Below are 26,883 nucleotides of genomic sequence, written 5' to 3'. Positions count from 1 at the left end.
TAAAATAGAAGACAATGACAGAAAAAAGGTTGGGAGGGGAGAAATTGAAATGCCCACTATTCTAAGGTTCTTATACTACATGAAGTGGTAAAAAAATCTTTTGAAGGTAGACTGAGATAAGTTTAGGGTTTACAACCTTAAAGTAACCACTGAAAAACAAAACAAAACAGAATATAGTTAGTAAGTTAACAATGGAGATTAATATAATCATAAATATGTTCAATTAATGCAAATGAAGGTAGAAAAAAGAGGAAAAAGGGAGCAAAGAACAGATGGGACAAATAGAAAAAGACCCAGCCATATAGATAATCACACTGAATGTAAATGGTTTAAACACACCAATTAAAAGGCAAAGATCATCAGATTGGATTAAAATGCAAGATCCAACTCTTATGGTGACTATGAGCAACGCACTTCAAATATAAAGGCACACATAGGTTAAAAGAGGAAAGATGGAAAAATGTAACACTAATCCAAAAGAAAACAAAACCTGGAGTGTTAATAGTATATTTCAGAGCAAAGAATATTACCAGGGACAATAAAGGTAATTTCATAATAATAATGGTATTAGTCAAAAGGTCCAAATCCTAAATATTTTTGCATCTAATAACAGTTTCAAAATGTAAAAGCAAAAACTGATATAGCTGCAAGGAGAAATAGACAAACACACAATTATAGTCAGGGATTTCAATACCTCTCTTTTAATAACTGATAGAACAAGGAGGAGGAAATCAGTAAGACTACAGAAAATTTGAACAACACTATCAAACAGCTTGACTTAATTGACATTTATGAAACATTCCACCCAAAAGCATTCTTTTCAAATGGACACAGAACTTTTACCAAGGTAGATCTTTTAGTCCTTATTAAGTAAGTACTATCATGATTCCCATTTTACAGATAAATAAACATAGGCAGGAAGAAGTTAGGTAACTTACTGGAGGTCATACAGCTCTTAAGTATTATAATTGGGCTTTGAACCCAGGTTATTTGGCTCAGAATTCATAATCTCTAAGCTCTGCAATCTGCTTTGGCACCTGGAATAGCTCAGGTCTCAGTGAAAACTCTGACTTGTAATAATATTCCTTTGAAATAAACAAAGGAATAGGCTACTCCAAACAGCATTCTCTAAATACTGCTCAGAAAGGAAGTACCTTCCCCCTCCCTTCTCATGTTCCCATTCAACCCAAATGGCCTGTCTAGTTTCTTTAAGTGTCATGGCTTACAGGTATCATAAACTCAGGTCCCACTGTGTCTGAAAGAGAAGATAGTTGTAAACTATAAAAGGCTCATGGAAGCTGGCTTTTCTTTAGCCTGCATTCACGTCACAAGGGTGGTCTAATACTCTTTCAAACACAGATAGAAACATGTTTGCCTCTCTTTTTCAAGATCCAGAAAACTTCTTTAGAAAGAAAATATATTTTTATCAAAATAAAGTAGAGAATCCTTGGCTTATGGTTGACTTTCTTTGCCCACCTTCTTATCTGTGTTATTAATACTATAATGTATATAATAATTGCAACTTAGGGAAACTTTGTAATGTTTCCCAAGACAAGGTTTCCTCACTTATTGACAAGAAAATGTCATAGAAGGGAATACCTTTCTTATGGCTCTTTTGCTGAGACTTGAGGCATTGTTGTTCTATGAGAGGAAATGTGAAATGGGAGATATTATTTTGTCTCAGCATGCTACAGGGAGGATACAAACTGCTCAGCAAATGTAAATCTTTATAATGAAATAGAAAAACCAGTTTTCCCTTTACTATGAATTCAATGGTTCTTCCTTTTTCCACTTTCATCTCTGTCTGTCTTTGTGTCTCTCTGTTACTGTCCTTTCTACTGGCTTCCATCCTGTATTCAGACCTAGCTTCCTTCCCTTCTACCATATTTCCTCACTACAATCAGTGACTCCCCAGTTCCTGCTGTCTCTTTCATTTCCCTCAACAGCCCCTTTCCTTTTCCTTTGACTCTTTGCCCATCTCGCTCTCCCCTCCCTCCCTTCTCACAGCTCCACAGTCCCCAAGGAGATCAAAGAGTGATAGTGAGACTACAGCCCGACTGAAAGAATTTTCCAGCTCCCCCTCTTGGCTGGGCTGAGTTGTGTGCTGTGGGGGATGAGGCTGGGCTGGAGCTTCTTGGTTTCTGGCTAGAATTGTGAAAGAGGTGTCTGAAGCAGCCTTATACCCATCAGAAAAAAATAAAATTCCCTTTGTGTTAGTTTGGTGTGGTGTCCTTCAGTTTGGGTCTTTGTCACACATTCTTGAAAGTCACTGTTTACATTGGGGTTTTGTAGTTTAGAAACAGTGCGGAATAGAGTGGAGATGACACTGTTAAGTGCTTCCCTGGTACTGAATTGACCTTAACATCAGTTGAGAGAAGTCTCTCTTAAGGGCTGGGAGGGGGGCTCCAGAGCAAAGAATGGGAATGCAGCTGGCCAATCAGGAGGCGAGGCCGGGCCAGGATTCCCCTCCTCGTTCCTGAGCTGCAACAGTGGAAAGTTGCGAGACTCAGTCGCTGGCCCAGCGGGGAGAGCTGCGGCGGCGGCAGCCAGGAGGGCAGAGGGAATCGGGCCACGGCGCTGCAGGGCTCAGAGCTGCCCCCGGGGCATGGACCCGGCGTTCTGCCTGCGCTTGGTGACACGCTGCCCCGGGCCCGCGAGCAGATAGCAGTCTAGAGACAGAGGAAGAAGAGACGTCCAGACAAAAGCTGCTGCATTTCTGTTCTGCTCAGCCTCTGGAGGAATTGGGGTTTGGTGCTTGTACACATCTGATTTCGCAGCTCCAAACTTTTTTGCTGGTTCAAAAGATATTTCAAGAGTGTAATGAGTTACTGTGAGAGGAAACCCTCTGCCTGTTGTTGAGTGCTAAGCACAGTGCTTAGGCGCTCAGGAAAAAGAAAAAAATGATTTCCTGGGAAATTGTCCACACAGTACTCCTGTTTGCTCTTCTTTATTCTTCCCTAGCTCAAGATGCAAGCCCCGAGTCGGAGATCAGGGCTGAGGAAATTCCCGAGGGGGCTTCCACTTTGGCTTTTGTGTTCGATGTGACTGGTTCCATGTATGATGATTTAGTTCAGGTTATCGAAGGGGCTTCCAAAATTTTGGAGACGTCCTTGAAAAGACCTAAGAGACCGCTTTTCAACTTTGCTTTGGTGCCTTTCCACGATCCAGGTAAGGGAAATATTTATTCTTTGTATTTGTTATTTCTCATGATGATGTTATTTCTTATGATGCGAAATTGTTTTAGTGTCAGGAAGTTTCAAAAACATTTTTTTTTCATGTGTAGCTAAATACAGCTGTAACAAAGAGTTGCTCTCTGCCCTGTGGGTTGGCTCTTGATACCTACTCAAGTCGCAGCCCCGGAGTAGTGGCTTGTTTAGGCAGCTGCTGTAGTGGTCCTCAAACCCTAGAAATAAAGACTTAAGAAAAAACAAATCCAAGGGCCTCAAGCAACAACATCAAAATTATTTGAATAATTGACTTTTTCATTTTGAGTTACAGTATGTTTAATTATGAAGGCAAACTTGGACATGGGTATTCAGCAGCAATGCTTTAAGAGCTAACTTCCAGGTTGAGAGCACACTGTGAGAATAAAACTTTCACACAAAGTGTGTGTATGTGTGTGTGTGTGAGGGTGTGACACAAGGAAACGTGTATGTATAACTACTAGTAGAACTGAAGAGATGAAAATAAAAGAGAGAAGCTATTCATTTCTTCACTGAATCTACTTGTTTTTGCAACAGGTCATCATTAGTTAGGTTCATGGATGGATATAAACATTATGCCTATGCCTCATCTAGTAGAAATGCATGTAATTTGGTATGTCTGTGTGCTTTAAAGGTAGTTGAAGCAAAATTACTTTACTTTTGCCCCAAAGCCATGGGTTTCAGCTGCTCTACTGTAATATGATCCTATTTACTTTTTTCAGTTTCTCTTTAAAGTGGCACCTCTCTGTGAGGCTCACAGGAGCTCTTATTGTCATCACAGAGGGCAGCTTGCAGGGGAAGCCCTGGGGCTTTTGTCTAACATCCACCTGAGATTCATTAGCACACATCACTGCACAGTTGAAGAAATAAAGCTGTGGTTTCTTAAAAGTCCTCCCCTACTGTTCTCCCACATTTTTCCTGCTTTGAAATTCTCTTTCTTCACTAGAAGACCTTGACACAACCTCTTCACTGTGAGAGCATGATATTGAGAATCTCAAATTCTTTCCGTGTGCATTTGGCAAACATGTATGAGTCCAAATTATTGATGGATATTTATTAAATGTGGCGGATATCAGCTATTTCAAAAAATTGCACTGGAAGAGACTTAAAGGGAAATAGAACTTTCTGGGATTTTTCACGTTCTTCAAAATGATGAAAATAATAACCTATCCAATTATTTTGGGATATACATATTATTAGTAATTTCTATATTGATTAAATGTGAAATGTCCTTTACATTTGAATAAAACTGAGTGACCATTTACTGAGTTTACGGTCTTGGTAAGATAACTCAAGTGTTATGATGTTTTGATTTATTAAATGTCAAGATGCCAATTGTGATGCAGTTCAAGGCTTTTGTTATTTGGGAAATGGCTTGCTTCTATATGGATACATTTGAAACTTACTTAAAAATAAAGTAAACATTGTTTTCTTTAATTTATATCACAGATTGCTTTTCTCCAGAAAAAAAAAATTCTAGTGAAATTATATTGATGCATACAAAACACAAAAATTTCCTCAAGTCATAAGTGGAAATGGACCAAGTAAGAAAAGGAGCTATAATCAAGCCCTCCCCAAAAGTGTGTTCCAAGAAAGATGAAATATACTTTGAGTATTGTTCAAAGCACAGCAAAAATTAATATATTAAATGTCATTGTGGAAGTAGAAAACTCATCTTAGAATAGTTAGTATCAATATGTAGTTAGTATCACTAAACTAGCTTGTGATGAAAAAGTTTGGGTAATGAATGTTGGTGATGGAAGTACAGTATCATAAATGTTATTAATACCACTAAATTGTACACTTGAAAGTGGTTAAAATGGAAATTTTTGAGTTGTGTATATGTTACTATAATAAAAAGTTAAAAAATAAAAATTAAGTATAATGTAAAAAAGAAAGAGAAAAATAGGCTGGCTTGACTTTCCATGACCCCTAATCTCTAGCATTTTCTCCTACTACAGCTGGTTGCTGGTCTTCTAACACTGTGTTTCCTACATATTAACTCTGAATGATTTCATCAACTTGTCAACTTGTTAGATATCCTTCCTCCTCTATGTCTATGCTTTCTTTGTGCTTTAATTTTTACCCTAATCCCCACCTCCAGACACACACCTTGCCCCAAATCCTGATGCAGAGGCCCAAAGCAAAGGCCTAAAAGTTTTTGTCAAAAGTCTTAGACAGTACTCCAAATCTTATCCACTATTTCATCCAGCTAAATGTGATTGTTGATGTCAAAGGGCTTTGATAAGCTGTAAGTATTCAATATAGTTATTATATGAAATCCCACACATTACTTGTTTCCATGTCAGTTGTACCACCCAAACATAAGAATATGCATTAGGGACTATAACAAGCAACTGCATGTAAAAATATAGTCATAAAATGTTTGCAGTTAGAGGTGACCTTAGAGATGTTTAAATCCAATTCTCTCATCTTATAGTTGAGGAAACTGAGATTCCAAAAGGTAAATCGACTTTTCTAATGTCACACAATAAAACAGCCAATCCCCATTCAAGGCCCTTTCTGTTATTCCAAGCTGACCAGTGAATAAAAAACTTCTCATGATTATACATATGAAACGAGAGAGAGAGAAAATGTCTCAGATTCACACAAGATAATATTGCAGACTATTAAAGTGAATTAGTAAACTATGTTGAAGGTTAATAGTATGTTTTACTTTGTGTTTCCCTATTCTCTGTAAGGCAGGTACCAGAGACAGAAGGATAGAGAATGAAGCTGTGTGTTTTAATGAGTTTCTTTTTTAAAAAGAAAATTTCTCTTCTTTGTCTTTCACAACTATGTCCCCACTTTCCTTCCAGGATATCTTGTGCCATTATACTTTCATTCATCCATTCACTCATCTATTGTGTTTCAGGCATTGTTTTAGGCATGGGTGATGAAGAGAGAATAAAACAGACAAAAGCTCCTGCCTCATGGAGCTTACATTTTATTGGGGGGAGACAGACAATAAAGGAAATAATTTAAAATTATATAGTCTATCTGATGATGATAGTTGCTATGAAGAAAATAAAAAGCAGGGAAAGTTCATAGGGAGTTTGGTGTGGGTTGAGGGTTCTGAAATTTTCACTATGGTGATTGAGAAGCCCCCAGTTGAAAAGCTGTGTTTGAGCAGAGACCTGAAGGAGTTGAGGGAGGAAACAATGACTTATCAGGGAAAGACTATTGTAGGCAGAGGAACAATAAATAAAAAATCTTCATGGCAAGAACATGATGACACGTTCAAGGAATAGTGAAAAGACCAGTGTAGCTGGAGCACAGTGAATGACTGGGGAGAAGTTAGGAGGTGAGGCCAGAGAGATGATGGCAGGCAGATCACGAAAGGGCTTATGGACTACCATATCTTTGGTTTTCCCTCTGAATGAGATGCAAGCCCTTTTAGGGTTTTGAGCAGAGCAGTGACATGATCTGGCTTATGCATTCACACAATTATTCGGACTGTTATTTGGGAATAGTTTAAAGCAGGGCAAGGGCAGAAACAGAGAGAGTAGTTAGAGGACTAATGTAGTAATTCAAAAAAATGATGTTTGTTCTTGTGTCAGTTGGTAGCTGTGGAAATTTGAGAAATAATTGGTTTATTTGTGTATTTTGAAGATGAAACTAAAAGGAAGGATTTGTTGATGGACTGGATATGAGGTGTGAGAGAAAGAAGACAAGACAAATCCTGAGGATTTGGCTTGAGTGAGTAAAAGGAAGGAGTGGCCATTTTCTGAAAAAAAGAATAGGGGAGAAGCAGATTGGGGGAATCAGGAGATGAGGCTTTTATTTTTGGATGTATTTCAGTTCGGTATGTCTTTTGACACCCAAATGGAGATGTTAATAAGGCAGTTGGATATAAGGGATTAGAGTTCAAGGGGAGAGGTCTTGGTCAGAGATGTAATTTGGCATCCAAAGGCATGTGTAGAGGTAGTATTTAAATCTGTAAAACTAGAAGGGACAGACTATAGATGGAGAATAGAAAAGATCTGAGAACTGAGCCCTGGGGCATTCCAATTTTTAGAAATCAGAGAAATGGTGATGAACCAGCAAAGCAGTCTGAGAAACTGATGTCTGGAAGGTAGGAGGAGAGTGAATTGTCCTAGAGGCCAAGAGAAGAAAGTGCTTCAAGGAAGAAGGACTGATCAGTCAATTGAAAGGAGGCTTGAGAATTGGCTGTTCAATTTAGCAATGTAGAAGTCATTTTTGACTCCACAAGAACAGTTTCAGTAAAGTGGTGGAAAGTGGTGGGTGCAAAAGCCTGTTTGTGGTAAATTCAAAAAAGAATGGGTGAAGAGGAATAGGAAATCTTTGTAATTATATTTCTGTGTCCAACTGCTGAAACAGTTGCTTTGTTCATGAAGCTAAAATAAAATCTAGTTTTGATAAATGTTTCAACCAGTATTTTATAAAATGCAAATGTAATGTAGTAGAAAGAACATCCAGTTGAGAACAGAAGACTTGTGTTCTCTTCCTTATTCTATTACAAGATACCTGTTGTTTAAGCAAATCAGTTAATCTTAACAGACCTCTATTTCTCCATCAAAAAGTTAGTGCATTGGTAAGTTATTACCAAAGTCCATGATTTTAATTGTGATAATACAGTGAAAGTTATGTGACTGCAAAGAGATCCAGAGTAGCAAGGATTTGAATCATTTGGAGAAATAGCAGCATTACTTATGTCTCAGCGTTTGAGAGTTTCATTGTAATGAAACTTGTGAGCCCTCAATGACTTTCTCTGTACAGTTTGACAGGACCTGCACAGTGTTAGCAAAACACTCCAGGACTTCTTTCATAAAAAGGTCCCCTTAGTATATTTTTCTGAGCAATAGCAAAATCACCTGAAATCATATTAAATAGAATTTTACAAGGAAATTATTGCACATTCAGACCTTGAAAACCTGCAGAAGTTTAGATGAACTGAGGTTCAAATAGAAATGTTTTCAGTTTCAAGATTTATACAAAAAAGAGCCAAGGAGCTATTAGTCTCCCTTTGCCTGTAGCCCATTCTACAGGAAGAAGGATTTTCATGAGAAGAAGGATTGGTCTTTTAGGTCTAAGAGAAATCTAACTGGAGAAAATGTGCTATAATTAAAGAGTGAGAGATTTTTGATTGGATAATGATAAATATTTTAACCTGAGAGTTTGGATCCCTTGTGACTGGATGTTTTTTCCAGATATGTAGAGATGTTTCACTTTGTACAATAAAAACATTCTTCCAAAGTATAAAGACTGAATTTTGGTAAATCAACTATTTTAAATATATCAGGGATATTTCTTATGTTGTGACTCTTAAATAATGAAGATTTTTCTTTTTTTGTGGGTGGGGTAAGTAGAGGAACAGTCTTCTAATTTATTGTTGTAAATCAGAATTTGGCTTTGCTTATGGTTAATCTCTGGTCGAACAATGACCATTCCAGTCTTTATAATCCAGTTTGCTTACCTTTCTCCCTGGCTAGATATTAATGTCCTTGAGCAGAGATGGCTCCATTCCCTTTTAGGCTTGGCACACATTAAGCATTCAAGAAATGCTTTGAGAATTAATGAATGAGTGCTGGAGACAAGAGCAGATGATTTCTCTGGGGATTTTAATCTTGCCTTTAAGATTTATGATTTTACTTTTTAAATCACAACAATAAGAATAATAAACAATATAATTTTCTAATTAGTCACTTTGGTGATATTATATTTCCCATCCATGCTTGAATATAAAATGGAAGGAACTTTGGGAAGTCATTGAATGTTTGTCAGGATTTTGTATACAGTCTGGAACGTCTCAGCTGCATGCTGTAAGGCAGTCTGCCCACCTTCCATTAACTGGAATGGTGAAGGAATGTCACAACAAATAAACTGATTTCCAAGAAGTACTGTGTAAACAAAGGTGGTTCTCGCAAGTCTCTTACTTGGCTTTGTCTTGTTTGATAATCCCCATGAGCCATCCCCATGTTTATGGAGAACAGGAAGAATTAAAAACTGGATTTATGTCAAATGTAAGGTGTAATGATATTAACTTTCCCTATCTTAGTGATGTCATCATGGTTAAGAACAATAGCATATTTGAAAATCCTTTAAAAATACTATCAAATGTATGATATTGCTGTTACTGAATGACATTTGTTTGTCTATCAAGATTGAGTAGGTGCTGAAGGGAAGCCAGTTATCAAGGAAAAGAGTAGAACATGTGTACAGTAAGACAAGAAATTAAATAGAAAAAAAAATCTACTTGGATGAATGGGTTATTAACCAACTCACAGGCAAAAGACAGTTCAAACCAGTTCAATTGTAGCACCATTCTAATACACTCAATATTTGAGAACCAATATTCTTTGCTATACTGTCCCCTTTAGCTCTAGGCTACTGCCTGATAATTGGGAAACCAGTAAGAGAATCTGAAAACCCATTCATTTATTCAATCATTCATTCACTCACTCATCAATCAATAACTGACTTCTTCATATTTGGCAGGGACTGTGCTAGCTGCTGTTGATTCAGTGAAGCATAGCTATCAAGAGGCTAATAGCCCATGGGGAGAAGGACAAGAGAAGTGACAGTATAATATACTATGATAAATGTTATAGTGCAAAGAACTGCTGGGTGCTGTGTGAACCTAGAGCAGTGCTCCTGATCTGAACTCAAGAGAATGATGGTCCAAAAAGGTTTTCTGGAAGAAGTGTGGCCTGGGCTGAAACCTGAAGAAAGTGCTTAAGTAAAAAGCAGTTTAATCAAAGCATTAAGGAATTTGGATTTCATCCTAAAAGCTGTGGGGAGCTTTGAAGGATTATAAGCAATGAGTGACATGATTGGCTTTGCATTTTTTTTATCTCTATCTCTCTGACGGATTGTAGCAAGGCAGTCCTGGGGTCTGAAAGATGAAATCTGAGGACTTCCCAGCAATTCAGGGAAGAAATATTGAGATGACTTGGGCATAGAGAGACGGGGATAGATTTCTAAGTTATTAAGAAAATCCAATGGACTGGATTTGGTCCTAAAAACTTGGAAAGAAGGAAAATTTGTTTGCCTCCTGTAAATTTAAGTTTGAAGACAGCATACAATGGAAGAGAAAAATTAAGCAAAGTTAACTTTAAGAGAGAGAACTACTCACAGGCCAGTCTTTACAGTTATATTATGTATTAAACCAAAAATGTGGGGGTGAACAGCAATGAAAAAGAGAGTCAAAGAGATGAGATTTAGGCAGTGTACAACCAAGTTCTGTCTAGGGTTCGGCATGTTTGTTCATCCTATGCTTGAATAACCAGTTCACATGTGAGGCATATTCTGACTGTAGTGATGGACTGTTTATCCTTATAAATATGTAATGATATCATTACATATTTAGATCATATTATTAATTATCTTTGTTCTTGCTGAATGCTCACTAAACAGCCTCCTGAGAATTTAACCTCATGTACTTTCCCTATGGGGAGAGAATGCTTTTGTCAGACTGACACTTACGTCAGGTTTACCAGACTGTTAATAGTCCTCATTGGCAACTCATATTTTGGCATTCTCAGTTTTATGCATTAGTCTCCATTGTTTAAACTGTTCTGACAGTTATAAGTTCAAGTTTCTGAGTTTGCAAGTCTGAGAGCCAGACCTTGACTTATGGTGAATTTGTCAAATAAATGCCCCCCCTGTGTGGAATGGGTTGGGTCGCCAGTCTGTCTCCAGGTATCACCCCTCAGCATTTCCAATTGTCAGTGTTAGTATGATTAGTGCCAAGTAGTTGTTCTGTCCACTTGAAACTTATATAGATGGCAGCTAAAGTCATTGGAATAAATGAGATCATCGAAGGAGTGTGTTGACTGAGAAAAGAAGGAAGACAGAATAGAACTCTGGAGAATACAAGCACTTAAAAATAGACATGAGAAGAGAAGTTAATAAAGGATTCTGGAAAGGAGAGTCCAGGTAAATAGGGAGAGAAACAGGAATGAATGGTGTTTGGAAATCTAAAAAGTTGTTAGTTTTAAGGAGGAGAAATGGTCAACTCTGTCCATTAATAAAGTTACACAAATAAAGGCTACACAGTTTTGAGCTAAAAAGAATAATTTCATTGGAGCTGTGCGGCCAGAAGGCTGAAATAACAGGTAAGAAAATGGAATTAGTGAGTACAGTATGTTTCTTTCATGAAACAGGGCTTAATGGTTAAAAGCACCGGCTCTGGAGTCTGATGCTGGTTTGGAAGCCTGGCTTCACTGATTACTTGCTGTATGATTTTAACTTCTCTGTGTTTCAGTTTCTGTAAACTGGGGATAATAATTTTATCTATCTTATAAGGTTGATGTGAGGATTGATTGAAATAATAGATGTCCAAAACTTAGCATAAGCAATTGCACAAAGTAAATTCTTAATAACCATTAACTATCGGGATTTAGAATTGAGAATTTTTTTTTTTTTTTTTTTTTTTTGTAAAATGGGAGAGAGGAGAGATTGTTTAAGTGCTGTTGGGAAACAGTTGATAGAGTAGAAGAAATTGAAAATGCCAAAGAGAGAATAGAGAATTTATGGAACCAGGAGTTTGCAGAAACAAGAAGGATGCAAAGTAGAGGGACTGATGGTAGGCAGGAGAAGTCCTGTGGTCCACTGTGATGGGAGAGAAGTGGGCCATAGATAGGCATGGTCATCGACAAAGGGGTAGGCATAGATGCAGGATGTTGGGTGCCATCCTGCCTGATGGCCTCTTTTCTCTAAGAAACAGAAAGAACGATCATTTGATGAGAGGAGGGAGGATATAGAAGGCTAAAAGGTTTTAGAAAGTTGTTGGAGTTTTGGAGGTAGAAGATGACTATGGACACATTTAAGGCTTTCCAGGATGAGTTGTGGTTCAGAAGATGAATTTGTAATGCTGAACACTGCCAACTGTGTGATTTTCTCCCAAAGCACTCAGCAGCCTAGGTGTAACTGCTGAGGTTGACTGCTGGTTTGATCCAGGACTCAGATTTTGCAGCACAAGTGTGACTAAAGAAATAGGATATAGTAGAGGAGGATGTTGATTAGAGAGAGACTGAAATGGCAGATCATAGGGTCAAATCTTCATGCATAGGACTAAGAAAGTGATTGATCATGGGATTTAGCTTGGGTAGAGAAGGCTTTCAAACCAGAATGTAGACTGTAGGATTGAGAAGATCAAGGAACTTGAGATTGCAGAGTTGAATATGCATGTTAAAGTAGTTCGGACAATAACAGAGCTGCTTCGAAAGGCAAGGAAGACAGTGAATCTGGCATCAAATTTTTATTTAATAAGAATTATTGAGAAGTTACCAGGTGCCAGTTGGTAATGATAAAGAGGGCTAGAGTGAGTTATAAATGGTGTATTAGTCAGGGTTCTCAAGAGAAACAGAAACTGGGTATATATTTGTGTGTGTGTAAATAATAAGAGATTTATTATAGGAATTGGCTCACATGACTCTGGGATTGGGAAATCTGAATTCTGTAGGGCAGGCATCAAGTTGGAAACTCAATGAAGGTGAAGTTGAATTCCCTAGGGGAAGCAGGCTGGCTGAAGTAGGGATCAAGATTCTTTCTGACTGCTGAAATCCTCAAATTTTGCTTTAAGGCCTCCAACTGATTGGATGAGGAGACTCTGCTCATTGCTGAAGGCAATCTCCTTTGTTGATTGTAGATGTAATCAGGTGTGGAAGCAATCAACTAACTAATGATTTAAACCCACCTATGAAATATTCTCACAGGAACAATTAGGTCAGTGCTTGTTTGACCAAACAACTGGACACCGTAACCTGGCCAAAGATGATACATGACATTAACCATTACAGATGTCATACGTCTCAAAATGGCAGGCATTTTCTCATGATGGTTGAGGAATAATGGACTGGGGTGGATAAATGGACTGAATGTCCATGAGGTGTTAGACAATAAGTAGACCACTCTGGGTCTTACCAAGGGATGTGATGTCATCAAGGGAGAGCCCTGTTTCAGTTAATGTGAGAGGTAGATGGAGAGTTGTCATGAGATGATGATTTGGTAGGTCATAGTATTTGTGAGTGTATAGGGTGATGAAAGAATAGATCAGGGGAGAGAAAACAGAAAGGATGAAAGTAAGAGAGAAGATGAATAATTTGCATTTTGGGAAGTGACCACAGATGATGGTGAGTTAAAGGAGGGTGGGGATATGCTGCTTGCAAGGTTCTAACTAAGGATCTGGCATAAACAATACTAAAAAATAAATAAATAATAATAATAAATAAATAATAAAAAAACATTTATTTTTTAAGAACAAATGATACTGATTCAGGCTCTGGGAGAGCTGAAGCATGGTGAAGTCAACTGTTGGCAACTCTGCCTGAGGGCAGAATGGCTGGTGGAGACTACTGAGGAAACACCTAATTTCACATCTCTTATTGACCCAGGCTTAGGAGCATAATTTTTATTTCTAATATTTACAGCTACCGTTTTAATTTTTAGTCACTACTATGAAACAGGCACTGGACTGGATACATTACTTGCTTTATTTCATTTAAACTTCACAAAACTCTAAATAGCAGATATTATCTTTATTTTACACACTAGGCAATTGAGTCTTATACTGTATGCATGCTCACAAAATATACAAAATTTTCTGAAAAAGAATAGCTTTCCACAAGCTATTTTGTTTTGATAAATGTGTGCGATATGCCCAAGAAGCCATAGCAAAGGGACCATTCAGCAATTAATATTAAAAAACAAATAAAAATCTTTAAAATCTTTAAATAGAAAGACACATTTTGTTCTAGCAATTTCTGATACAAATGTTTGGATTGGGGAATATCATGAACTTTAAGTTCTGATAACTTTTGGATAGGAACTGGGTCTCTCTGTGGGAGATTTTGGGGAGAGGCATTAATATGTTCTGGCAGCTACTTAAGTCCTGGAAAGCATGTGAATTTTTAAAAAATCTATGACTTTTACTCTTAAAGCATGGCATTTAATAAAGTTTTATTTATTTATTTTTTTATCTTCATTTTATTGAGATATATTCACATACCACGCAGTCATACAAAACAAATCGTACATTCGATTGTTCACAGTACCATTACATAGTTGTACATACATCACCTAAATCAATCCCTGACACCTTCATTAGCACACACACAAAAATAACAAGAATAATAATTAAAGTGAAAAAGAGCAATTGAAGTAAAAAAGAACACTGGGTATCTTTGTCTGTTTGTTTGTTTGTTTCCTTCCCCTATTTTTTTACTCCTCCATCCATAAACTAGACAAAGGGGAGTGTGGTCCTTATGGCTTTCCCAATCCCATTGTCACTCCTCATAAGCTACATTTTTATACAACTGTCTTTGAGATTCATGGGTTCTGGGTTGTAGTTTGATAGTTTCAGGTATCCACCACCAGCTACCCCAATTCTTTAGAACCTAAAAAGGGTTGTCTATATTGTGCGTACGAGTGCCCACCAGAGTGACCTCTCGGCTCGTTTTGGAATCTCTCTGCCACTGAAGCTTATTTCATTTCCTTTCACATCCCCCTTTTGGTCAAGAAGATGTTCTCCGTCCCACGATGCCAGGTCTACATTCCTCCCCGGGAGTCATATTCCACGTTGCCAGGGAGATTCACTCCCCTGGGTGTCTGATCCCACGTAGGGGGGAGGGCAGAGATTTCACCTTTCAAGTTGGCTTAGCCAGAGAGAGAGGGCCACATCTGAGCAACAAAGAGGCATTCGGGAGGAGGCTCTTAGGCACAACCATAGGGAGGCCTAGCCTCTCCTTTGCAGCAACCGTCTTCCCAAGGGTAAAACCTGTGGTAGAGGGCTCAACCCATCAAACCACCAGTCCCCTATGTCTGTGGTCATGTTAGCAACCATCGAGGTGGGGCAGGCGAATACCCCTGCATTCTCCACAGGCTCCTCAAGGATTAAGATTCTTACTCTAATTTTGAAATCGGGAACATTTCAACGGAGCTAGGAATATTTTGAGTTTTTGTATCCCGACTTGTTTCTTTTATTGGAAATGTTGAACACTGATTGTAGCAATTTTCCCATCAGCACCAAATCTCCGAGAACTTTCCTTTAAGCACTGTTTTACAGCAGGTGGGAGGAATTCCTTGAAGTTCACAGGCTTGGAAGGCCAATGTCACAAAAAATGCTTCAGGGTAAAGTGTAGGTGCTTTTGAGAAGTTCTGACTTTGAGAAAGTCTGATTAGATGAGAATGATTGGTGATGAGAAGGAGATAAATACATGAGATGGGTCTAGTTCCCTAGTATTTTTTGTCACGTAGAAGGCCATGAGAATGTATTATTGCATTAACAATAGAAAATAAAATTCTAAAAAGATATTGCAGTATCTGGAATATCAACTTTTGAGATTCAACGTGTAATTTTTTTGTTGTTGTTGTTTAGTCCATTATTCCTACTTCAAAGCCCTTTGCCTGAACACACAGAACAGCTTATTTCTATTGTTTTGTATTCCCCAGAGAGCTGTCTCTGCTCTTCTTAAGTGGACATACTCACTAATCCCTTGATCAGATCATCACACTTTTGCCTTGAAGTTTTCTCCTAAGCCACACCCTATTTTGGAATGTCCCCTGTGTGCCAGACGTTTTTCTGTCTATAATTAAAAGATTTTCCAAAATTTCACCTCCTCCAAGGAATTTTCCTGGGGTATTAAGGAAGTGTTATTTTTTAAAATATTGAGATCCCTTTTATATTTATTGTACTGTTTATGGACTTAATTTGCTCCTTTGATGTCTTCAACTCCTTTTTATTTATCCTATAGTACAACAAAAATCAACAGTTGATTTGCATATCCTGACAAAGTAAAAATTGGTGGAATTAGAATGGTATAGGTTCTAATAGAGTGGATTCTAATATCAAATAGATCAGCATTTGAATATCACCAAGCTGCTAACTTCTTAAAGCTTTCATCTCTTTATTCAAGTGAGAATGCTAGCCATTCTTCCTTTGTAGAGTTCTTGTGGGGGGATTAGATGACAAAATGCATGTAAGACATTTGCACGAAGCCTGACATAAAGTAAGGACTCAACAGTGTTCTGTAAGGGAAATAACATTTGACGTCGAGTCAGAATACCTGGGTCCTAGCTCTGTAAATGATAACTTGACCTCTTGGCATCTCATTTTCCCTCTGTATAAAATAGGATATAATCAGTGGCATACTGGTAAATATTTAAAAACAGCTGGCTCTGGGGCTGAGGGGTTGGTGAAGAGTGGAGCCCTTATTTGTAGCTTTTGTTGTTTCCATGATGTAAATACTCCCTTATGGCCAATTTCAGACTATCAATATGATGTCACTAAATGTTGAGGTGAAAAAAGATGTGTACAATTGATTCTCACCCACTAGTTAAAATGCATCCCATAAAGGAGATTTATGTTTAAACGAGAGGATATTTGTGAAAGGACTTAATGTAATAGGCATTCACTAAATGTTAGTTTAACTTCTCTTGGGCAAGTCCTTTAGGCAGGTATACTTGGGGTGGTAGAATTAGTTCTATGGTAGAGAAAGCATATTGAGCATTTTCTTTTCCAAGATGATTTGAAGAATTTTCAACAGCAGAAGGGGAGGCAGGCAACACCAATACAAAAGAGGTTCAGGAGGCAACTACTTCCTGCCTAAATCTCTGTTTGGGCATTTTTTTAGGTATCTCACATATATTTTCCACTTTTTGCACACCCCCTGTCCCCAGCCCCCAGGCACTTTCCCAGTGTTACCCATCTCAGTGAGGGGACTACCATTTTCTTAAAATTGTTCAAGACAAACCCTTGCAGTCATCCTGAATACTTTTCTTTCGATCATATCCCACATTCAATCCCTCTGCAAATTCTGTTGGCTCTGCCTTCCAGATAATTTTTAATTTGACCACTACTCACCACTCCTACTCCTACCCCTCTAGCCAGAGCCGCTTTAACTGGTCTCCCTGCTGTTCTCCCCAGAGCTCCTTTTAAAATGAAAGACAGAGCACTACAGTCCAACCTCCCTTTCTGACCTCTTACTTTCTTCGATTTTAGTGTATTGGTTTCTTTGTTTTCTCTTGACATGCCAGGCACACTCCTGCTCCAGAGCTGTTGTTCTTGCTCCCAGATGCTCTTCCCCCAGGTCCTTCCATGGCTTGCATCTGCTCTTGAAATGGCCCTTGGCTCAAAGTCACCTCTTCTGAGAAGCCTTCCCTGACCATCCATCCAATAAAGCTGCCTATATGCCTCTTTCCTCTTAACATGCTGCCTTAGTTTTCAAGAGCTGCTATAGCAAATATCACACAGTGGGTTGCCTTAAACAATAGGAATTGATTGTCTCATGATTTTGGAAGCTCGAAGTCAACATCAAGGTATTGACAGGGCTGGCTTTCTCCCAGAGTCTGTAGCCTTTTCCAAGACTTGGTCACATGGAGATGTCTCTCTCCTTGTCTCTGCTCTGACTTCTGCCTTCTACTAACTTCTGGCTTCTACTGACTGACTGTCCAGATTTCCTTTGCTTATGAGGACTCCAGTTGTGTGGATTAAGGTGACTCTGATTCAATTCAGCCTCATCTAAATAGAATCTTTGAGGATCCTAGTCACAAATGAGCCTACAACTTGACTAATAATGTCTTCAAAGATCCTATTTACAAATGGGTTCAGACCCACAGGACAGAGGTAGGACTTGAATATGTCTCTTTTGAGACACTGTCCAATCCCCAACATTTGCTTTATTTTTATTTATAACTCTGCTTGACATTAAAGATGATGGGAATCCTTTTATTTAAGGTCTATCTCCTCCTCCACTAAATAAAAATTTCACGAGTGCAGGACTTGATTGTTATGACTGTATTCCCCAGACTCTCATATGGAAGGCTCTCTGGTATATAAAAGGTACTCAATAAACATTTATTTAATGAAAAGATGAATTTTTGTAAATACTCCATATAAACTTGAAAAAAATTCTCTCATTATTGGGTGCTGATTTCTATATATGTCCATAAAATCAAACTTTTTAATTACATTGTTCAAATATTCGGTGTCTTTATTAGTTATCGGTAAATTTATCTGTCGGGTTTTGAATAAATTATGTTAAAAAGTTCCCACTGTGATTGTGGTGTTGTCAGTTTCTCCTTGTAACTTCAGTCAATTTTTGCTCTAAGGCCATTTTGTTAGGTACATACTGGCTCAGAACTGTTTGGTATTCCTGGTGAATTGTTCATTTCATTACTAAATGTATGGCTGCCTTTATCCTTAATGAAACATTTTACTTTTAATTCCATTTTGCTTGGTATTAATACTGTACCATAGTTGGTTGATATTATCCATATATCTTTTTCCTTCCTTTATTTTCAAACTATTTTTAACAGTCAAGTTTAATCCTGTTACTTTTATTATGATTATTTATATATTTGGAATTATTTCTATTATATTATTTTGGGTTTTCTTTTATTGTGATTTTTATTATTAGTATGTTTTCCTCTTTTCCTGCTTTCTATTAAATTGATTTTTTTCACGCCCCCCCCCCCCCCGCCACATTGATTTGGAAATTATACATTGCATTTCTCTTCTTTTCATCATTATCCTTAATTTGGTTGACTTAATGAAGTTAATACTTATATACCCCATGTAATATAAGGACCTTAGGGTTCTTGACCCTGATCATCCTTCTTCCACCTTCTATATTATTGTTGACTGGTATTTTAGATCCACCTTGTTTTTAAACACACCCAAATTAGTCATTTTGTCTATATGTCGATATTAGATCTGCTTTGCTGTTTACTGATTCCTTTCCCCATTGCTGCTTCTAGTTCTCTCATTCCTTCCTCTTGGATTCTTAGTTTTTTCTCCATGTATTCTTAAATTCTGTACATTCTTTGGTAGTTTTCCAAGAATGGCATATACGTAGGAAATCCTTTGCCTTTATTTGAGAAGCTGTGTATAGCACCTTAATTCTTGATGAATAGTTTATTAGGTATAGAATTCTGTTCTTTACTTTGCGCATTGAAGATATTATTTTATTGTCTTCTGGATTCTTTTGTTGTTGATGAAAAGTCTGTCAGTTTAATTGTTGTTTTAAGGGAAGTTGTCTTTCCTCTCTGGTTATTTTAAGGTTATCTCTTTGTCTTCCTGTTTCTGCAGTTCCCTGTTAAGTGTCTCAGTGTGGATTTGATTTTGTGTCTTCTGCTTGGAACCTTGTTTGCCTTCCCTATCTGAAGACTTGTTTTTATTCAATTCTGGGCAATTCTTATCTACTAAGCTTTCAAATATTTCCTCTTTCCATTCTCTGGAATGTCTCCAGAAAATTCTATTAGGTTTATAGGTATATTTTGGATCTTCACAATTTTCCCTGAGCTGCCCAACCTTTTTTTTTTAACCTTTCTTTCATATTTTCCATTACTTTTTCTCTCTTTGCTGCATTTTGGGTGATTTCCTCAAATCTTTCATACAGTTCTCCAGCTCTATCTAATTTACTCTTTAAGTCATCCACCGAGTTTTCAATTTCAGTGACTTAATTCTTTATTTCCAGAAGTTTTTATTTGATTCTTTTTCAAATCTGCCTATTCTGTGTTTCTTCATTTGATCTTCAATACTATAATCTCTTTCATTTAAAATTCTGTTATTTCTAGTTCTCAGAGTGCAAATTCTCCCATCTTCCTTGTCTGCCGGCTCTCTCTCATGGTGACTTCTTTCCTTGTATGGTTAATTGTTGACTGTGAATGCATCTTTAGCAGGGAGTACAGAGCACCCTGGATTGCACACTAGTGATGTCCCTACATAGGGGTTTTGCATTTGCTTTTGTGGGATTCTAAGAGTTTTACTCCCTGTGGGCTAATTTTTTTGGCTTTGGAGTCGTGCACCACATAGTTAGTGTAACTCTCACATCCTTATATGTTGCTGGCTTAAGGTTTCAGTTTTTCTCAGAGATTTTTTTCTTCCTCTAGGGACTTCAGTAGTTTTCTTGCCAATTTTCTGGATTGGTGAGAGGAATTTTTTGTTAATCCTTTTTTACTGATATGGCTCAGCTTTGTGGCTGTGACTCACAGAGGCTGATACCATTAAAATTGAGCCACATAGATATTAAAATCTTAGTCACCAAGAACCGTATCAGAATATGACACTCCTCTGTGCTGCCCTGGTGATAATTAAAGTTTACATCTGGTTTGAGTTCTTTTTGTATCTTGTGCACCTTGGATTTTTATCATTCAAGTTTGGCTTTTTATTAAAGAGGAAATTTTACATTTTATCCAGCATTTTGGTTTTATAGGGGGAGGGTCTTCCATGTCAACTTAGTTTTCCATGTTACTGAAAGGTCACTTTTCATGTCTTCACATTTTCCCTTGCCTCTATATTCTTTATTCATGTCCAAATATTTCCCATTTAAAAAAGTTTTTCTTCATAGTAAAATATCTACCCACAAAGAAAACTCCAGACCCAGATAATTTCTTAGTTGAGTTTTATCAATTATTCGAGGAAATTTAATTATAATTTTCCAGAACTACTTCCCAGTAACAGAGAAAGGGGGACTACTTTCTATGAAGCCAGCATAACCCTGGTACCAAATATTTGACAAGGACAACACAAAGAAGAAAATTACAGATCAAGTTCCCTTATGGAACTAGATGCAAAAATTCCAAAGGAATATTAAAAAACCAATCCAGAAATATATAAAAAGGTATGTATATAATAACCAAGAATAAAAAGATTTATTTAACAGTAGAAAATAAATCATTGTTATTTATCATATTAACAGATAAAAGGAGAAAAATCATATCATTTCAAAAGATGCAAAATTGCATTAGCATAATCATATATCCATTATTTATAAACAAACAACTCTTAGTAAACAAGGAATAGAGGGCAACCTTTTAGTCTTAAAAAATCAAAAACAAAACAAAACAAAACAAAAAGTTAAAAAAACCCAACAACAATCATTTTATTGGATGGTGAAACTACCTTTTTCCCTTTGAAATTGCAATCAAGATTAAAAACTGCATAAAGAATCCTGTATTTATAACTCCCCCCATGACAAAGCTACTTGAGCTGATAAACAAGTTCAGCAAAGTGGTGGGATACAAGATTAACAAGATAAACACACACAGAAAGGTGGTGTTCCTGTATACAAGTAGTGAGCTATCCAAGGAGGAAATCAAGAGAAAATTCCAATTACAATAGCAGCTAAAAGAATCAAATATCTAGGAACAAACTTAACCAAGGTTGTAAAGGACCTGTACTTTACAAAAAAGAAAAGTACAAACCATTGCTAAAAGAAATCAAAGAAGACCTACATAAATGGAAAGGCATTCTGTGATCATGGATTTGAAAGCTAAATGTCATTAAGATGTCAATTCTACTCAAATTGATCTACAGATTCAGTGCAATACCAATCAAAATTCCAACTGCCTACTTTGCAGAAATGGAAAAGCTAATTATCATATTTATTTGGAAAGGTAAGGGGCCTCAAACAGCCAAAAACATTTTGGAAAAGAATGAAGTGGGAGGGCTCACATTTCCTGACTTTAAAGTGTATTATAAAGCCACAGTGGTCAAAACAACATGGTACTGGCATAAAGAAAGACATATTGATCAAGAGAATTGAATTGAGGTTCAGAAATAGATCCTCAGATCTGTGGTCAATTGAGTTTTGACAAGACTCCCAAGTTCGCTCAACTGGGACCGAACAGTCTCTTCAATAAATGGCACTAGGAGAACTGGATATCCATATCCAAAAGAATGAAAGAGGGCTCCTATCTCATACCCTGTACAAAAATTAACTCCAAATGGATCAAAGACCTAAATATAAGATCCAGTACCACAAAACTCCTAGAAGAAAATGTAGGGAAACATCTTCAAGATCTAGTGTAGGTGGTAGTTTCTTAGACGTTACACCCAAAGCACAAGCAATGAAAGAAAAAATAGATAAATGGGACCTCCTCAAAATTGAACACTACTGTGCTTCAAAGGACTTTGTCAAAAGGGTGAAAAGGCAGCCAGCTCAATGGGAGAAAATATTTGGAAACTACATATCTGATATGGGTCTGATATCCAGTATATATAAAGAAATCCTACAACTCAACAATAAAAAGACAACCCATTTAAAAAATAGGCAAAAGATATGAATAGACATTTTTCCAAAGAGGAAATGCAAATGGATAAAAGGCACATGAAAAGATGCTCAGCGTTACTAGCTATTAGGGAAATGCACATCAAACCGCAATGAGATATAATATCACACCTACTAGAATGGCCCCTATTAAACAAATAGGAAACTACAGGTGTTGGAGAGGATGTGGAGAAGTAGGAACACTTATTCATTGCTGGAGGGAATGTAAAATGGTATAGCCACTGTGGAGGACAGTTTGGCAATTTCTGAGGATGGTAAGTATAGACTTGCCTTACCACCTGGTAATTCCACTACTCAATATATACCCAGAAGATCTGAAAGCAGGAATGCAAACAGACATTATTCACAATTGCAAAAAGATGGAAACAATCCAAGTGTCTTCAATAGATGAATGGAAAAACAAAATGTGGTATATACATATGATGGAATATTATTCAGCAGAAAGCAGGAATGCCGTCCCGAAGCATGTGACCACATGGATGAATCTTGAGGATATTATGCTAAGTGAAATAAGTCAGATATAAAAGGACAAATATTGTATAATCTCACTAATATGACCTAATTATAATATATATAATATATAAACTCATAGACATAAATCTAGAATATACGTTACCAGGATATAGAATGAGGCTGGAGAATGGGGAGTTGTTGCTTAATATGTGCAAAATGTTTAACTAGGTTGAACTTAAATGTTTGGAAATGGATAGAGGTGATGGTAGCATGTTATTGGGAGTATAATTAAGAGTGCTGAGTTGTGGGTGAATGTGGTGGAAAGGGGAAGTTTTTAAGAAAGTGTCATGTATGTTACCAGAAGGAAAGCTGGAGGTTAAAACATGGGAATGTATAGCACAGTGACTCTTGTAGTGGGCAGACTGTGATTAACTGTACAAATATAAAAAAGTCCTTACATGAACTAGAACAAAGGTATGACACTGTTACAGGGGGTTGATAATAGAGGGGTATATATGGGGAAAACATACCTTTTGCAAACTGTGGACTATAGTTTACAGTAATATCTTAATATTCTTTCATCAACAGTGACGTATCACATCATTACTAGGGGTCAGTCATGGGGGGGATGAGAGGTATGGGATGTTTGGGGTTTTTTTTCTTTTTATTTATTTTTCTGGAGTAATGAAAATGTCCTAAAATTGATCATGATGATGAATGCACAACTGTATTTTACTACTGTGAGCCATTAATTGTATATCTCAAATGGATTGTATGGTGTGTGCATATTTCTCAATAAAATTGCATTAAAAATGGCATAAAGAAAGTTTAACTCTAGAGTATCTATACCAATGGCTCTCTTTTCATTTCCAATATTATTTACTTGTGATTTCTCTTTTTCTCATGATCAGTCTAGAAATGTTTGTCTATTTCAAGTAAATGGTCTTTGTTTTTTTGATCATCTCTAATTTTTTGTTTTCTGTTTCATTAATTTATAGTCCTGTCTTTATTATTTCTTAGCTTCTTGTGGTGGACTGAATTATTTACCCCAATTTAGACCCGTTCATGGTCTTTCTCTGCATTCCTTTGGGTGTGAACCCATTGTAAATTGGATCTCTTGAGGTTGTTATTTTAGTTAAGGTGCAATCCATCTGAATGAGGATGGCCTTAATCTGGATTCCTGGTGTCCTTCACAAAGCAGAAGAAATTCAGACATAGTCAAGCAAGCCTTGAGGAGAAGCCAGAAGCAGGAAGTCAACAAAATCGTCAAATCTTGCCTTGATTTGGACTTCTGACCTCTGAAACTGTGAGCCAATAGATTTCCATTGTTTTAAACCAACCCACTGTGTTATTTGTCGTAGAAGTGTGACAGACCAAGACACTCCTGATTTCCTTAATTTTGTTCTATTGCTCCTTTTCTAACTCCAAATTTGTGTTTATTTTTATCTTTTTTACTTATAATACAGATATTCAAAGTTTTTAACTTTAACTCATACATTTATTTTCAAGAATCAACTTTAGTTGTAAGCCACAGATTTTGGTATGTTGTATTTCTGTTGTCATTCAATTTTAAAAAACTTTGTAATTTCCATTACGATTTCTTCTTTAACCATCTGTTTTTCAAGAGTGTTTTTTATTTTTTTTGTTTCTTGACCTATTTTTTAACATTGTTTTAATTGTTGAGATTTCTATTATGAGCCAGTTTGGTCAAAATACTTACTATTTTTTAAGTATTTTGAGTATGTTTGATAAGCATGAGCATTCTCTATTTGTAGGATGCATAATTCTTTCTAATAATTTTAGATCAACTTGTTAATCATATTATATTGAGAGGTGATATAAGATAGTGGTTAAAAATGTAGGTTCTGGAACCAGACTGCCTGGGTTTCATACTTGGCTTTGCTACTTACTAGCTCTGTGAAATTGTGCATAACCTTTCTATGTATCATTCTTCATCTGCAAATTGTGAATAATAATAGTTTCTTCTCATATTTTAACTCAGGGTTAAAATAATTAATATATTCTTAGAATAGTGCCTGGCACGTATTAAGTGCTATATAATATATCTAAACTGCTATTGCTTAAAGCTATATTTCTAAATATGTTTCTTTGCTTGCCCCTTCAGTTTGTGATAGAAGTAGATTGAAATCACCCACTAAGATCTGTGTTTTTCTTCTTGTACTTTGGTTAAGCTTTACTCTTGTACATTGTAGAGCTATAATATATGCATACAATATTCTTATCATAATATCTACTTGGGCAATTTATCCATTTTGCTATTACACAGTAGTATCCTTCTTTATCCAGGGCCTCTACCTTTGTGGAGGTTAGGAAAAGCTGTGCCCTGTGTATGGGCAGGTAGCTTGGCTAAAGGCTGAATTGAGGGGTGGGGTTAATTGGGGAGCAGTGGGTTGTCTCTAGGAATGACTAGGAAAACAGAGATGTCTAGGTTTTGGTATACTTCCTGGTCCCAGGGAAAGTGGACTGGACTGGCCATATCTGTGGATGTGAAACAAAAGAGACCGTGGTTGATGTCCTGGATGAGAAGTGCTTGGGAAGCATGGAGCATCTGAAATATCAAGCCCGCAGAGAGAAGCCGACCAAGAGAACAAACTCCAGATCTGAAAGGGTCTGCAATGATGGCAAAGTATGACAATAGCTTGAGAAGGCTCTGGAGGTGGGTGCCTTCAGACAAACCTTTATCTAGGGGGAGAGAAGAGTCATTCAGGATGTTCAGTTCCAGTTGCTTCTCATACATGAGGAAGAGCCTGGGTTTCCTAGAGTTTGCTTGATGGAAAGGTTTATTCCCTTAAGCAAGAGAATGGAAAGTTAGTCACTACTTTAGTACCCAATGATGTGGTCCTGGCCAAAATTGTCACTTGTAGCCAGAATCTTCGTGGGCTGACTCGGGGGTTCCCAGAGATACCACTACCCTTAGGCATCTGTTTTCTGCATATGTGGAATCACTTTGGTCACCATGTTTTCTTGGTTGAGGGTCACCTGAAGTAAACCCAAGTTTACTTTTACCTGGAATTCTGAATTTTAGGAGAAGGAATCAATTTGGTGATTTATGTGGCTCTGATCATCTGGGATGTTACTCTTTAAATACCCAAGAATGTTGATCAAAAAGGTCTACAAAATGATGACCTAAATGATGTACTCTAGATTGAAATACTGGGTTTAACACCTCTGTGCTGTGATGTTTAGACTATAATGTCCTCGGAAACTGGGTCCTGTTAAGGTAGTGCCATCAAACTTCAAAGTCAGTTTTAGTGGTAAGCAATTCCTATTCCAGTGCAGTGACATTGGTGTTTGCTGGGGTTTGTTTCTATGCAGATTAGAGTGAAATAATTAGGAACAAAGTGTTGTTTTTATCATGTAAACTCGAGGAAACATTGAATGTTCTCAACTGACAGAAGACATCTAACTCTAAGTCTGCTGATATACTGTTCAATGTCAAGTGTATTTCTTATTTAGTCATGATGTAGCCTAGAAACTGCATCTCATAGTTCTCAGGTACATTATTCTTGGAGTTGGCCTTGAGGTGACTTTGCAGGAGAAGACTGAGAATTGTCTGGGGCAGAGGCTTGTGAGATTTAAAAGGTAGTAGAAAATTATATGATTCAAGAGGCTGTCTAGGACGGCTTTTCGAAGTCTAGCCCAGACAGCTCCACAACTGGCCAAAACATGTCTGTAAATTCTATCTTTCACTGGTTTTCCACTGGAGGGTACTGCTAAGCCTTAGGGTACAGTGCAAATATAAGGTGCATGAACTCATGCTTTGCCACTGTGAGACTATCACAGTGCTTGGGTATTCCAGTATGAGGCTGGGAAGCCTAGAGAAAAAAAGCTTCAAATATCTTCTCATAGGCTTGTGGAGGAGATCACAGCTGCTCTAAAAACCATGCCTGGAGTTCAGGAGTCATCGGAGGACTATAGCAGGCCAGGGGCATAATGCCTGATGTGAGTCAGAGGAGATTGGGAATCTCCATTATTCCCTCGAGTTTTGGGGGAGGTTTTGAGGGAGCTGGGGATGGGAGTGATGGGGCTACCAAAGAGGGCAGATTTGGAGGAAAGGAGAATCAATCAAAGTTGTATCTCACCAGTGGCAGCCTCAGAAAGCATATACTCTTCCAAAATCAAATCTATAGGATGGACAGAAAACACCTGTGCTGGTTTGGATATATTGTGTC

General features: G+C 37.3%; 1 protein-coding gene across 1 annotated transcript in view; it reads left to right on the top strand.

Moving 5' to 3' along the window:
- The first annotated feature begins 2,436 nt into the window (after window positions 1–2,436).
- HMCN1 (hemicentin 1) overlaps window positions 2,437–26,883 on the top strand; it is a 511,472-nt gene continuing 487,025 nt past the window's right edge. Inside the window, exon 1 of the mRNA XM_037825157.1 lies at window positions 2,437–3,168. Within this exon, the coding sequence (XP_037681085.1) occupies window positions 2,901–3,168 (268 nt within the window). The 5' untranslated portion in view covers window positions 2,437–2,900. The remainder of the gene's footprint in view (window positions 3,169–26,883) is intronic.

This window comes from Choloepus didactylus, chromosome 2, assembly GCF_015220235.1.
Source record: "Choloepus didactylus isolate mChoDid1 chromosome 2, mChoDid1.pri, whole genome shotgun sequence".
Lineage (NCBI taxonomy): Eukaryota > Metazoa > Chordata > Mammalia > Pilosa > Megalonychidae > Choloepus > Choloepus didactylus.
The sequence above is the reverse complement of the archived record's forward strand: the minus strand, read 5'-3'. Positions and strand labels throughout refer to the sequence as shown.